A 15,251-nucleotide genomic window follows, 5' to 3' on the forward strand; every position below is an offset into this window, starting at 1 on the left:
TCTTTTAACAATTAGATAAGCTAGTTTTTATATTTAAGAAATTATATAAATCTATCCTAAACAGTGATTTTATCGCTTAATAAAGTGTATGTTTAGAGGAATTATATCACGAGGGCGTAGCGATAAAATTAATTTTTGCGATACGCCGAAGCGCGACGCCCTTTATGGAATGAATAGGGGCAATTGCAACTTACGGACGTTCCGATTGGAGAAATGTTTGTTTAAACGAAACGGTCATTCATGTCCCGTTATGGTAATAGATAACGAACTGGAGAAGTTTTCATGATATGAAATGCAAACATATTTCACAATAAATTTAACTATTTATAAATTCATCTAAAATTTATTTAAAGTATAAACGTAGACCATTTTAATGAATTGTTATATCATAGTATTACCATTCTGAAATTGTCTTTTCCGTAGGTTTTTTCCGGAAAATTAATTACTTCTTTCTTTTTTTCGGCTCGATTGCACTTTTGACATTTCTTTACCTTGATTATTTAAATCGACCCTAATTTCCGAATTGATTCTATTTTGTTTAAAAGCAATCGATTTGATGGTGGTTTGAGTGGAATGTTGAATTGCCGAATACTGTAACATTTAAAAACAGAAACTTTCTTCTGCAGTTTTTATATGGATTTATCAATAGAAATGTTTTACAAACACACTGGTGGGCCAGACGAGGGTTTTTAAGCAATGCAACAAAATAGTAGATAGATCTCCCAATGGATCAATTAACAATAGCTCTTTATTTATCACCAATGTCAATTAGCTTTAATATCTTTGACTCGCATAGACATGATGTTAGTGAATTTCCTCATACTTTTCTAAAATTCAAGTAACAGTCGTCCATTTATTGATAATTAATGTGTCATTATATCAAAATACAATGCAGATCTATTCATGATTTTTAACGCACCATTATGTTTTGTTAACACGTTTTACAACAACAAAAAATCCTGAATTTGGTCACTTTGAAATTCATCCCAAATTTCTCATTCCGCTGGGTGTTCTACTTTCACTATATATCTGGGACTTAAAATAAAACTACTATATCTTACGTCCGGGTATTAATAGAAACCACTTTTTTAATTTGACTTGAAAAGAATGCAATATTGATTGTGATATTACTTTATTTTCCCTTTCTTACCATCTTTATATACTGTTTGTATATTTGTTATATTTATAATAGAAATAAAATAGACTGACTTTGTTTATTTTGACTACCGTTTTATATGTTTTAAACAAAATACATATAATAAAATATATAGAAAGCCTTCCAAAGGTCGAGATGAACAATGTCTTTCATTCGCCCATTCTTCTATGAAAAAGTATGTAAAATTCAATTTATCATTGAAAAATTAATTAAAAGATATCTGGTCATCAGATGTCTACTAGTTCCTCGTCAATAGCTGCATTCCTTGCTTGGATGCCCTTTGATGCTTTGCATCAATGCTTTTCTTGTTTCGATTTTAACACGACATCGAAAGAAATGCTGCTGTACCTGATATCAAGCTTAATTGCGCCTGAATTTTTATCGTACTCATTTTCAGTATGTCACATTGTTATTGGTTACGTCACATGTCTAATGATTCGATCACATGTCTAAATATAGAACTTCAACAGTGATTTTATTGCATATACTAACACTATCGGAGATTTCCATTAAAAAAGAAAGTCAGAGGCGTGATATATTTCACATTCTAACAAGAATGCAATCGCCAGAATGTCGTCATTTTAAACTGACATTGATTGGGTTTGAAGAATTATTAAACGAGCACTGATGTAAGCAAAATTCAGACCAGTCTGATATGTACGTTTAAATTTGTTGAAAACTTCATTTAATTATTTGTGTATAATAAGTTGATTTTTTTTTCTTAATATTTTCTTTGCTTAATAATTATCGACTGTAGGGTGCGAATTAAACAGAACAGAACAGAACAGACATTTTATTAGACTTATACATAAGTATATCATCTTAATACATAAACATCAATGTTAAACATGTCACATATCAAAAGTTTAATCAAATGCACTTTAACATATATTTACATATACTATATACATGTATAACAAAGACAGTAAGGTAATAAGTATACTACAGCGTCATACGGAAATCGGCAGCGGGGGTAATCTCCGCTTGAAAACAAAATAGCGTTAGAGATATCCCTCATTTTTGTCTAGTTGGAATCGAACTAATATCGGTATAAGCGGCGTTTATCGGCTATTTACGACAGTTGTATGGTTTTGATAAAAAAACCCACTTAGGCTTCAGGTCTGTATGGGTAATTCCTACGCATCAAAACTCCAAACCGGTGTTGAATAGGCGATAAACACCGCTCATACCAAACCGTTTTATTTCTTAAATAACACCCCTCGTGCTATTGTCACTATGCAAAAAACAAAAACAAACAAACAATAAACGGTGCTAAACTGCCAGTAAATCGTTCAATATATGAAAAGTCTATGTTTTACAATAAATTCACGGAAATGAACTTTCTGTTATATATGTATAAAGCATGTTGAAAGAAATACATTTTTGCCCGCAAAATGTTACATTAATATTGTTCCAAGAATCACGATTCGTAGCATGATCATATCTGAATTTGAGAATGATGTTTCCTCATTTAAAATGAATTAAAATGCCTTTAAAACATAAAGCTTAACACCAGAATTAAACGAGCTATTCCATAAACTATTAATTTTCCGTTTATCAATCTTCAAGACTTTATCTACATCCGGGATCTAGATAAAGAACGTAGTTAAGAATACATTATACCCGTGGTATATCAAAATCTATATATGTAAACAATGCTGTCTTAAATAAGCATTACGCCCATTCAAGAGAATATGGTTAGTGCAAAGGTAAAAGCAAAAATAACATCTTTAACAGATTTTAATGTATTTTGTTTTAATATATTTTTTATTCACTTTTATATAATATTCTGGAGTTGAACTCAAACAGTTTATACAATGGTAGAATACAACGTTATCGCGCAACTGCAATTTGCTCCCAATCACGGGTGTTCGGCGCGTGGCCATGACTTAAACTATAACCCGTTCCCCTTCTACAACCTAAAACCCTTAAACATTATCCAAACATCAGTGTTTACAAAAATCATTTATATGAAGAAAAAACATATGACTCTAAAAATTAAAAGGTATTTTACTCTTCTTTCATTTTGAATAGAAAAATCACTAGCATGTCTATTTCAGCGAACATATTCAAATTTGCACCGATCTTAAACAAATTTTGTGTCAAAACCTTACTTAAATCAGTACTCTTTAATGAAACAACACTTACACCTGCGCTGATTATACGTACAAGTAATATTCAAGCCCAAACTTTCACGAGTAAAACACACTAAACTAAACACACAGAGCAACTTTCATTGGTGCAAGTACTTGGACATAATCTTCTATCAGTTCTGAATAAGAAACAAAAATTTAAAATAATATATGATGATGATGACGAGACTTATGATGATTATGCGAAAAAGTGTGGAATAGAAATTATAATTTTATTCCCTTCATTATAATAAAGTTTATCACACACTGCTGAAAGACAAATTACATTTTTAGTATGTACAGGCAAGGTAAAATATGAAAAAGTAATGTTTCAGAGCATAGACTTTTAAGCACTTTCGCTAAGCCTTTATAAAATGAATTAGGTAAATTTGTATTAATCGATCATATCTTTTATCCATAGTAAAAAAGGTGAAATGATTTAAATTTCAGAAAAGAATGTAGTACTAAGTTGATCTGCTTAAACTAAATAAACAATGTAAACTAGTTAACACTGCATGCCTCTAGATGAGCCAAAATATTTCAAGAAAATGAAATCTTGATAAAAATGTGTTAAGATTTAAAAAAAGCAAAAATTAAAAATTCAAGAAATAATTTACATATTTATGCAATTTTTATTTAATATCATCATATTGCTACTACGTTACTAACGCGCGATAAGGGTGAACTTTTGCATATGACGGTATATTTTGGTTGTTTTCGTAGATTTTAAGTGCCGTTTGCAATTTGCAAATTGCTTTCATTGTTCACTTAGCAATACTTTACTCTTTAAACATTTAAAAAAAATCATGAAAAATTGCATGAATCTGAAGTCTTGCTGTTTAAAGAGTTTTAGATCACCGGTATCCCGTGAAAATTCGCCATTCAAAGTACCCGCACCCAGTCTTGTATTCTTGCGTGGCAGTGCAGTTGCTTTGACAGTTATATGTTGTACAATAAGCAGTAAACACGACCCTTGTACACGAGAAATACAATACGATAAACGCAACATAAACAACTCATATATCAAGTATATCGGCCATATGTATATTATAACACATACATGTATGAATAATATACAAAATATATACTACATATATGTAAATTTATGTTACTGCCTGATTATCAGATCAAAGAAAATTAAACATGTCGTAACATTATTAAAATGTCTTATGTAACGAGTTAAAAATTTGAACACAATTTGTCAGAAACATTTAAAGTAACATGCCAGTCTCTGAAGGATTTAACTCACTACAGTGTTGTAGCACTTCCATGCAGAAATCATGATCACAAAGTAGAAAAATATCGCTTTGTTCGCCGATTCTTACATTTTTCATTCATTGTTGTATATACATTGACGTAAAGAGATGAATTCTTTTCTATGAAGTGTTTTAGCGCCACACTAAATGTCATATTAACAAGGCGCTTGAATGATTAAATGCTAAAATCCCGCCTTTTCACTCACTGACAGAATGCACTTGATGACGCCTAATTCATCTTTTCACACCGACTTATACATGTATATGATAAGGAATGGAAAATGTAAAAATCGGCGCGAAAAAACACACACATTATGATTTCTGAAAGCGTCGGGAAGAACTGCTGCAACACTGTAGTGAGTTAAATTCAAAATGAACTATAACTAAACAGAAATAAAACCTACCTCAACAACAGTCCAGTGATCAGGATTTGAAGACTAAACATAATTCAGTTATGTTATTATATTATCATACAACACTATTATATAATGACCTTTCAAAGTAAATAAAGTGTCTATGAAAGATCCTGTAACACATTTTTTTCATGGCTTTTTGTCATAAATATGATGCTCAAATGAAGATTTGTCAATATTGTAAGTTCCAAAAAGCATTATTTATAAAGATATTACCGAATTTAACATTTCATGTAAATAAAGGAAGGTAATAAGAAATTTATTTTTCTATAAATTCTAAGTCAAATTTTCCAATAAGAAATGAATGCATATAATTTATTGATTAAATATAATGTGCACATATATTTGCAGTACACATTTTACATATTCTTCGATGTTTGAAAATTGTTTTATTTGCATAATTATATACATATATAACATTTTGCAAGTGTGGTATAACAGTAACAATATCAATCACCAAACATACAGGATCTTTAAGAGCAATTCACAATAAACACGCAAACAAATCAATACCTAATGGGCTAAACAAAAATGTACACCAACGAGAATTTATATATAATTTACATAAAGTTTAAATTTACATTAATCACGAACTACAATTTCCTGGGGGCTACAGCATAGTAATGTTAAAGCAAACAAAAGTAATGTACACATAAGGAAACAAAGCGACCTATTTCAATTTAATGAACGTTATAAGAAAATAAAAAAATACAAAAAAAATCTAATATCAGGAATTATGAATTGTTATACTTATCCAGGAAGTTATTATACCTCAAACTGATCTATACCTTTTTTATTTTATCAAAAGTAAATTTTATTTATCGATGATATACAAGTCTTGGACAAAGAACAAAATGTTGAAATTTTCAAGTTTATAACAATGTTAGTCGCTGTAAAATTATACACATAATGTATATTATGACCTCTAACATTGAACATCCACATTTTCTTTCACACATTCGTTGCCATAAGTTGTACAAAACGAAGTAAATCCAGAAGTGCCATTCAAATATTCTATATATAGATTTTGCAACGTGCTTTTCGTGACTTGATCTTGACAAGATGGCGTAAACACGTAGCCAGCGTATTCTGGGTGATAGAACAAACCCTCGTTCTCTGAGTCGACAGGAACTGTTGAAAACATAGGAATGGAACATATTATGCAATAATGGTTGGAAGGTTAAAATAACAAAGAGAAGTAGTTGTAAGATCGACATGTCATCTTTTTTTCCTTATATATTAAATACACCTTTACGAATACATGACAAGTTCAATGTTTCTGTAATTGAGAGATTTGTCTGGGTTATATAATATCAAATCCTATTTGTTAAAAATTCTATTAAAGTATTTACAATGTAAATGCTACGAGGGCGTATTAAAATAACACAGAATATTTCTATTCATTATACAAAGACATGTCATCCCATTCCTATATACATTAAATACACCTTCACGAATGCATGACAATTCCTGCAATGGATATTCATGGGGAGATTTGTCGGGGTGTACAATACCAAATAACATTTGTCTTGAATATAAACTTTACTGTGATTCTTGCCTACATTAAAAATCTATAAACCTTTTTCTTCTTTATAAAAGGGAGTGTATATTGATTGAACTTCTAGATGAATTTGTAATCAAATGTATGACATATTGCCAGAAATTTTAGGTAGGGCACAACATTTTTATGAAGTATAGAATAAAAGAAAGCATTAATCAGAAGAAGTTACTATTAGATGAACAAACCTTGGCAGTCTGGTACAGGACTGGCGGCGATCCAATTACCAGAGGCGCCACACACATACCACATGCTATAGCTGAAGGATGGACCAATCGTGAAGTTCTGCTGGCACATGATCATACAGAATCTGCCATAGTCCGTTTGCCACCCGTTACATAACCGTGCTCCGTTAATAGGAACATTTAAAGGTTCACAGGGTGTTGCTAAAATGATACGAAAATGTAAGTATAGAAAAATGCAAGAATATCCTCTAAAAGTGTTTGTTTCTTATACATGTATTAAAGATTTACAATACATTAGCAGCAGTCAGTCATTTGTTTTTATGACGATGTTTTGCATAAAATACAAAACAAAAAATAAGTGAAATATTCATTCAAAGTTGCAGTCTTTGTTGTAAATAACTTAGTGATAAATATGCAAAGTGATATTTTAACAAAAAAAAACACAACTTTATGCACAGGTGAAACTAATTTAATGTTATTCAAAGAAAAAGCATTTCAGCTATGTTTAATATTGTTTTTATTGGTACTTATCAAACAATATCAATTAAACCCTTCAATGCAAGTATATATTTTCTTGCAATGCTTAAAAGCATATGAGAATAAGTGTGTGACAGTTTTATTTTAAAGTTTCCTTTGTAACTTTTCAGGCTAATGTTGGTATATGTTGGAGAACTTGAATTTAAAAAGCGTTTTAACATACCCTTAAACTTTCCCCTTGATGTTTTGAACCGATAGTGTGAAAGAATGCGCTCGCACGACCCTATCTAAGCTGTAAATATGCAAGTACTTACGTCTTACTTTGATCTTAAACGAACACTCTGTTCTCAGTCCGTTGGTGATTTTTGTTGCAACGTATTGTACCGAAAAATCACCCCATGGAAAGGTGAACACTGGAGTTGGATAGTTGGACACAATATCTAGGGCAGACCCTCTACTGTCAGAGAACTGGGGTTCAGTCCAGCTGTATTCAATGGTTTGCTCTGTGGCATTGACATGAATATCTTCATGACATCCGGTCACCATTGGAGGTTCGATATCTGTGAATTGTATTGTTATCATCGGTAAGTTTTCTTAAGTGTCATCAACCGTTTGAAAAGCAGCATATTTCGTAAACTTTCGTGTCTATTTAAATGTGAAAGTAACTATTTAACCAAGAGAAAGAAAAATGTCAAGAAGACGTTCCCTCTTAGTAAAAGGTCAATGCTTTTTTTTATTCAAATGGAAGCAAACTTATATATTTCTGGTGTACATAAAATGAAATAAAAAAGTCACTAAAAGATAAAATGTAGATAAATAAATCTTGATGATCTTTTAAAATAAATTATTTTATGTCTTATATTTTAGTGAAACAATGAACATTAATAAAAAATTTAAGACGCAGTAAGTTTTCATATACCATTATCGCATATTTCTCCATCCCAGCCATTTTTGCACTCGCATCGAAAACTGCCAATAAGACTGATACAGGTCGCACCGTTTAAACACGGTGAACTCTCACAGTGATTGGCTACTAAAATAAAATATGAAAAATTAAGATTTGCTTCGTTTTTATTTCAAATGTGTATATCTAGAATTTCCTACAAATTAGAGAATATACATATTCTATAATTGCAGTATTGTTTTAACTTACAGATAGTAATACACCGTCCTTCACAATATACAAAAAGTAGCTGTTTTATTTTTTAAAAAAATAAATAAAAAAGTGTCGAGAGATTGCTTCAAACATATATTTATCTAATGAGAGAGTAATTTGAACATCTAGTTGAAATCGTAACAAAAAGGTTTGTGGTGTTCTGGTATTTCAAAAAAGATCTGTTATGTTCGACTATAGCCGCATATTTATAATTGAAAGATGAAGCATAGAATGTCACATGACTTTTATTTGTACATTTCAGAGTATGGGTAGTACTGTAATTATAATTTTATTAATCTAGAAGCAAGTTAATTAATGTTATGGACCACTTATTTATTTACTTATTTATTTATTCATTTTTATTTATTTATTTAATTACATATCTTAGCTTTTACCTCACATCTTTGAATAGATTTCCGAAAGACAAAAAAAAAATAAAAAAGAAATGAAAAAATAAAAATAGTATTCATTAAGAATATCTTATCCAAACCATGTCTTAAAACAATTTTTATTTCTAAAAAATCCTTTCCAATTTCTTTACATACATTTGCATGAAGGTTCTTGGCCGCTCCAGGAAAAATCACTTTGACATTGTCGAACTTCATCTCCGCTGGCCATATCATAATGTTGGTTACATGTGTAGGTCGCTATGCCGCCCAGTAAGGTTGATGTCAAGGATACAGTGCCATCGGTTATGTTTCCAGGAAGCCCACAGTCCTCTATTACAAAATTATCATTTTCTTTATTACAAAATAAATTCTTTTATCTTTTTGACTCTAGGTCATGTCATTTATATATTCAGTAACAATGTGACTGTCTTTTAGATATTAACTGTTTCAAAATATATAGATAACTTACGATGACAATAATTATATAATAAATGTTGTGGCACTAAGTATTTTAGATTTTACACATAACAGTACTACCAGTGCAAGTCTTAAGATCCGGGTTTCTCACATAGCCTTCCCTGCAGGTACACGTGTATGAGCCGTCGGTGTTTCTACACTCATGTTCACATCCATGCGATGAACCGGCACACTCATTAGTATCTGAAATATTATCACCATGTGAGACATATCACCAACGTTAAAAACATTGAGTATAATAATCATTGCGACTGTCTTAAACAAGTAACAAAATCGTGTCCCAACCATGATTCTACTTTCTCAATGTCAGGAGACAGTTTATGTTTATTGAAAAAGCCTTAAAACTAAGACTTGTAGATTTGTCAGTTATAAACACACATATATATTATATTTGTGAATAAATGTGTATGTTTTAATCATAAAGATATATACCAGCACAGGCAGGCGGAGAAAAGCCAGTGGGACAGCTACACTCGTCAGGAGAAATACACGTGCCACCGTTCGGACACGTTGTTGAACCATCACAGAGAGCTGAAAACATCGCAGGACGCTTTAGTATAAATTTGTTGATAGATTGTAATCTCACACATATGAAAAAAGGTCGGAATTTATGTATGCAAGTAACATATTTATAGATCATATTTGCTTCATAAATGAAAAGTTTTTGTTTTAATTGTGGCGGCACCAGAGTTTATGTTCAGACACATTTAAGTCTTTTTTCATGGGTAAATATTAATGTTATTTGTTGAAAGGTTAGGTTATAAATCTTATTGAGCAACCAGAGTTACTCACGTTGCTAGATTTCTGTATGTTCCATAAAATAAATTCATCCTAATATAACAAAATAAAGTTCAGCCAAAATATTGCATGAATGGAGAAATTTTCCATTTATAAACGCTTGTGAAATATCAAAATATAACAATGGTAACGAGAAAAGTAGCTGAAAGGTAGGGTTTGTTTAAAGTCGTAGTTATAAACCTCAGTTTGCGACTTTGCAGCTTAACGTGCTGAGGAAGACCTCGTAAAATTTAGTGAATAGTTGCAAAAAAGAATAAGAGGCAAACAATCGATCATTTATACGGTCAAAAGACATATTTTTGAAATTATCAAAGATCAACAAACATAAAAGATTTTGAAAATAAAAAAATGATTCAATATGTATGGCTATATGGTCTTAAACATATACATTATGTACAACCATCGATTATATGAAATTAACTCATCCCAACAACAAATTGAATTGGACAAAATTTAAGAGAGGAAATACAAAACATCTTACGTATGTCACAACTCGCGCCTGTATAACCGGAACAACATTCATCTTTGTAACAGGTACCTGGGCATTGCGTGTAGGCAAGTCTGCAATACGAAACATCTATTATAATTTTTATACTCACACACATCATAATCTATATAAACAACATTTATCAAACACATTTTTATAAACTTAAGGCTTCATTAAGCAACCGACATATTCAAAAAACATTTCTTTTTTAAGCAAATCAAGAGTAAATTGCAGTATCGTTACAAGTCCTATGTAATTTATAAATTTTCCTGAAGATATAGCGAAAGACAAAAACCAAAGATCATTTATACAATTATCGATATGTCATAAATCTCATAAACTTCAATACCGTTACAATGTTCATCTGTTAGTGGAAAATAATGAAATGGGCGACATCTTAATGGTAATTTTTGTTCTTTGGTGAGAGAAAAAGATGAGTTGCAAATCATGAATTCATACTTACTAAATTAATGTCTCACATCTGACACACTGACTGACTGACTCGCACACGCACTCACACGCACAGTCACACGCTCACTCATTCACTCTCCCAGCTCAAAATGTGTCCAAACCAAAGTTTGAAAATGCACGTTTGGGCCCATAATGATAGTAATACTCACTCACTCACTCACTCACACACTCACTCTATGATTCTCCCAGTAAAGTGCGCAGTTATTCACATTAACTGAAATGTGAAATGGGTAAAGCTTTAAGTTACCTGTATGCTGCACATGAGCCAGCCCAAAGGAAACCACAGCTATAATAATATGTCTGAGTAATTGTGCATGTTACTTGACAATCGAATGATGTTGTACAGAAACCAGCATTCACCACCCTAAAAATAAATAAAACAGATAAGAACCCAAGCTTGAAGTGGAATGATAACCAGGTACATTTTAACTATTTATGTCTTGTTTTACACTTGTGGGCCCGGCTGATAAAAAAGAAAGACGACTGTACCTAGATCTACCGTTTCATAACATTATATAAAATATCTCTTTCAAATAACGATGTCAATAAATAAGCAATAAATAAGGGACAATTTTAAAACATCGCTCGTTTCGGCAAAAACTACGATGGCACATCGTAGTTGTATCATGTGTGAGATTTATCTAGCTCGTGAACACGAGATACTATGGCGTTGTCACAAGTAACTAAGCCATGCGCACGAGATGATTTAAGAATTCTATAAACTTACAAAATTAATGGTTAAAGTTTTGCATGCGACTTTAATTTAAGAAAAAAAAACAACAAGTGAAGGTTTTCACTTTTAATTTGATATCATATTAAGGTACACTATCCAATGGCCATAAATCAGAAATTAAGTTATGGCCCTTTGAGGGGACCATCCTGTGTTAGGGTTGATACGTATGTACGTAACGGAATTTTAACCCAGTCCATACGATAACTCGAGAAGGAATAAGCCCTGGTTTACTTTATTTGAAGGGTACATTTCCCTTGGCAAGTAGGTGACCTTTTGATCGCGCTACAAAGCAACTCGTGTCCAAGACATATCTATCTCGTGCACACGACTTAGTAACTCGTGGCTATGACATGGTATCTCGTGCGCACGAGATAAATAAAACACACAAATGTCAACGAAAAACTGACAAGCGTTAGGTTTTCAATTCAATAAATATTTATGAGTAGTCTAAAATGAAATCGAAAATTAGTAGCATTAAGATTGAAAATATTGAATAAAGGTGTGTTAATGACATTGTCTTTGTTGGAAATGAACCAATGCATTAGAAGTTTAAGTTTATCCAGTATAAAATTGATAACATTTAAATTTTTACCAGGCCGTTCTGGGGGCTAGTTTTGCACAATAATGTTGGCAAGTTTTTAGGTAGTAAATTAACCTATCGCTTGTGAATGTTATTGTTAAGTCAATGTTTATTATACTTTTTATTACTATTATTGATATATTATTATTATTATTATTATTATTATTATTATTATTATTATTATTATTATTAAATATTAATAGTTGGCATTTATCAGGAGAATTTTCTTTATCTATTAAATGAATGTACTTCTTGGAAATGTAGCAATATTATTAAATATAATTTCAAACTGACACACATGTTATACAACCAGGCATTAATGACTTACATTATTGAATATCTGAGATAAGATTTCGGTGTGGTTTGTTATTATTCGTTGATTTTAACATACAATATCTCTGTATATAATATAGCATTTGATTTAAGTACCAGAGGTATAATTGTAAGGTTAACGTGGAATACTGCCAAAAATATAAACTATGTGGTATGCAAACGCGTCATTAGATATTTCATGCAATTGACAATGCGGTTTATATTATCTTTTCTATAGTTTGAATACGCAGTAGTTAATGCGCAACATTGAACAGGCTTGCTTTTATTAAATACAAATGTATCATTATCAATCGGTTACCATTTGAAAAACTACGCGGGTTTTTCTTTTTTGCAAATGTAATATATGAATGGTTAAAAAAATGTCTTTTGACTTCTAATCTATGATATGAAGGCTTTATAACCTCTGATACCCTGTCAAATTCCATTTTATTTTGTTCTGCCCATTGTTTTCTGTTTTGTGACACATGCATTCTTTTACTCGCTTTAAAAAAATTCATTAAACGACACGAACGCGTCACAATTAATGTTCTATGATGACCGCGCTATGAAGAAATCTGCAGATGTTTCTGAATGATAAATTTCGACATTTTTGTGTTAAAATAATCTTACAATTACCAATACCGTCCATGAAAGGGTTCAATCAAACCGAGTCGGTTTTTAAACCTTTCTGTATATGGTTATAAATACGTATATGCCTGATAGAGAATATTGAATGGGTGTAGATTTAATACTAAATATATAAGTAAGGGAGTTTGATTTATTAATAATATGCGAGCCTCTGGCGAGCATAATATTATTTTATTCATTGAATTGAAAAAATTAAGTATTGAATTTACACAAATATTATTTATAATTTATTACATATCTAAATTAAGAACAGTTTACAGTTAAAAAGTGTTTTTGTTTCACTAACGCGTCTTTTGTGTAACCCTATCATTAGAATGCCATATAAAAGTGTTATATGTGATATATATTGTTTTAAGTAAATGGCTTTATTACACTCCTGCGTCGTAGTTTATGTTAGAAAAAAATCATTATTTACAACTTTTTGTATTCGGCTTATTATTACAATATTAGTCTGTATGTAAATTTAACTGTAACAGAACATCGGTAATGTACTAAATAATTATTTGTATTTGTATTTAGTATATTTTATATCAACAAACCTCACAAATTATATATGGATGTTGTTGGAAAATGTAAGATACATGACTTCATATTACATGTACATTTTTGTATTTTTATAGCATGTGATAGAATGTTCTGGAATAGATATTATCAATCTATATACTATTTATATTATAATTATATAAATGTTCAAACTATATTTTATAAGAATATCTAAATGATACATTTATATAAAAAATTTAAATACTTATAGAAAATGTGCCCGTTGTAGAAAAATCCATTTTAAGACTTTAAAACAATCTATTTATTATCATGATCTAATTTGAAATTTTGCACATAAATTTTAGATGAACATAAAAGCCCTTTTAACCCATTAAAAAGGTAAGTGTATCAAAATGGTTTTGAACTTTTATTCATTTTTAAATTATAGGAAATTATTCCAAATTTTGATGGACAAAAACCAGAGGTAAAACTTTCAAAATTCGTTTGTTAACTGTAATATGTAATGTACGAGTAGTATTCAGGGCAGAACATCAGGCCGGTTTAGTAGACATTACTCTAGACTAGTCTATGAGATACAAGGGAATCCGGGAACCAGTCCCTAGCTCTTATTGAAAAGACCCCTTGGTTCTTTTACATGCCTAGTTTAAGCACTGATACATGCGAAGATTAACTGGATTTCTTACCAGTACACCTCTAGTTAGGTGGGAAGCACTGAAAGTTATACTAAAACACTTATATAAAAAATTAAATCATTCAGTTGATCAAATTCAATGTCTTACGGTAAAAATCACACGTATAAACATTATTGCTGGAATCTTAAATGACAATAACAATATGATAAAAATACGTACGTTTTGCTCGAAATATGTTACCTTATTAGTAGTCCAAGAATCACGAGTCGTAGAGTGATCATTTCTGAACATGAGAAATTAAAGTGAATAGCAATGCGTTTAAAACATAAAATTGAAACCAGATTTAAACGACCTTTTCAGTGAATTATTAATCTTCCGTTTTTCATTCTTCAAGACTTTATTTACATCCGGGATCTAAGTAAAGTACGTAGTTAAGAACACTTTATAAACGTGGTATATTAAAAACTATATATGTAAACAATACTGTCTTAACATAACATTATGCCGATCAAAGAGAATATGAGAAGTGCAAAGGTAACAGCCAAATAGCTTTACATTTAAAAATAATTGTGTTTAATTTTATATTTTCTTTACAAAAATAACCAACAATACGCGTGATCTACAGACATTTCATTTATAAATATCGTTAGGAGTATATCGGTAACGTACATTTTTCTTTAAAAAAGAGTGGGCAAGTCTTCTTTTAATAAGTTAGCTGGTTTTATTTTATTCTATTCTTAACATTTTTCAGTATCAACTATTTGTGTATCCCAATAACAAAGATAGTTGAAAAAAAATCATAGGACTAAGGGCCTTGCATCTTCATATTCCATTTAATTTGGAATCTGTTCATGTGCGCGGCCATCGTAAAATGTTTCCTTCGATTT

General features: G+C 30.8%; 1 protein-coding gene across 1 annotated transcript; it reads right to left on the reverse strand.

Annotated features, from left to right (window-relative positions):
• Window positions 1–5,464: 5,464 nt before the first annotated feature.
• On the reverse strand, window positions 5,465–14,786 carry LOC132737555 (sushi, nidogen and EGF-like domain-containing protein 1). Its single transcript, XM_060724856.1, has 10 exons — window positions 14,605–14,786; window positions 11,203–11,319; window positions 10,479–10,558; window positions 9,632–9,730; window positions 9,260–9,382; window positions 8,879–9,052; window positions 8,097–8,210; window positions 7,492–7,737; window positions 6,704–6,901; window positions 5,465–6,088 (listed from the first exon to the last, which is right to left on the reverse strand). The coding sequence occupies exons 1-10, from the start codon at window positions 14,643–14,645 to the stop codon at window positions 5,883–5,885; spliced, it is 1,398 nt and encodes a 465-aa protein (XP_060580839.1). The 5' UTR covers window positions 14,646–14,786; the 3' UTR covers window positions 5,465–5,882.
• Window positions 14,787–15,251: the final 465 nt, after the last annotated feature.

Source organism: Ruditapes philippinarum, unplaced genomic scaffold (assembly GCF_026571515.1).
Source record: "Ruditapes philippinarum isolate M1 unplaced genomic scaffold, ASM2657151v2 ctg1042_1_1_1_1, whole genome shotgun sequence".
NCBI lineage: Eukaryota > Metazoa > Mollusca > Bivalvia > Venerida > Veneridae > Ruditapes > Ruditapes philippinarum.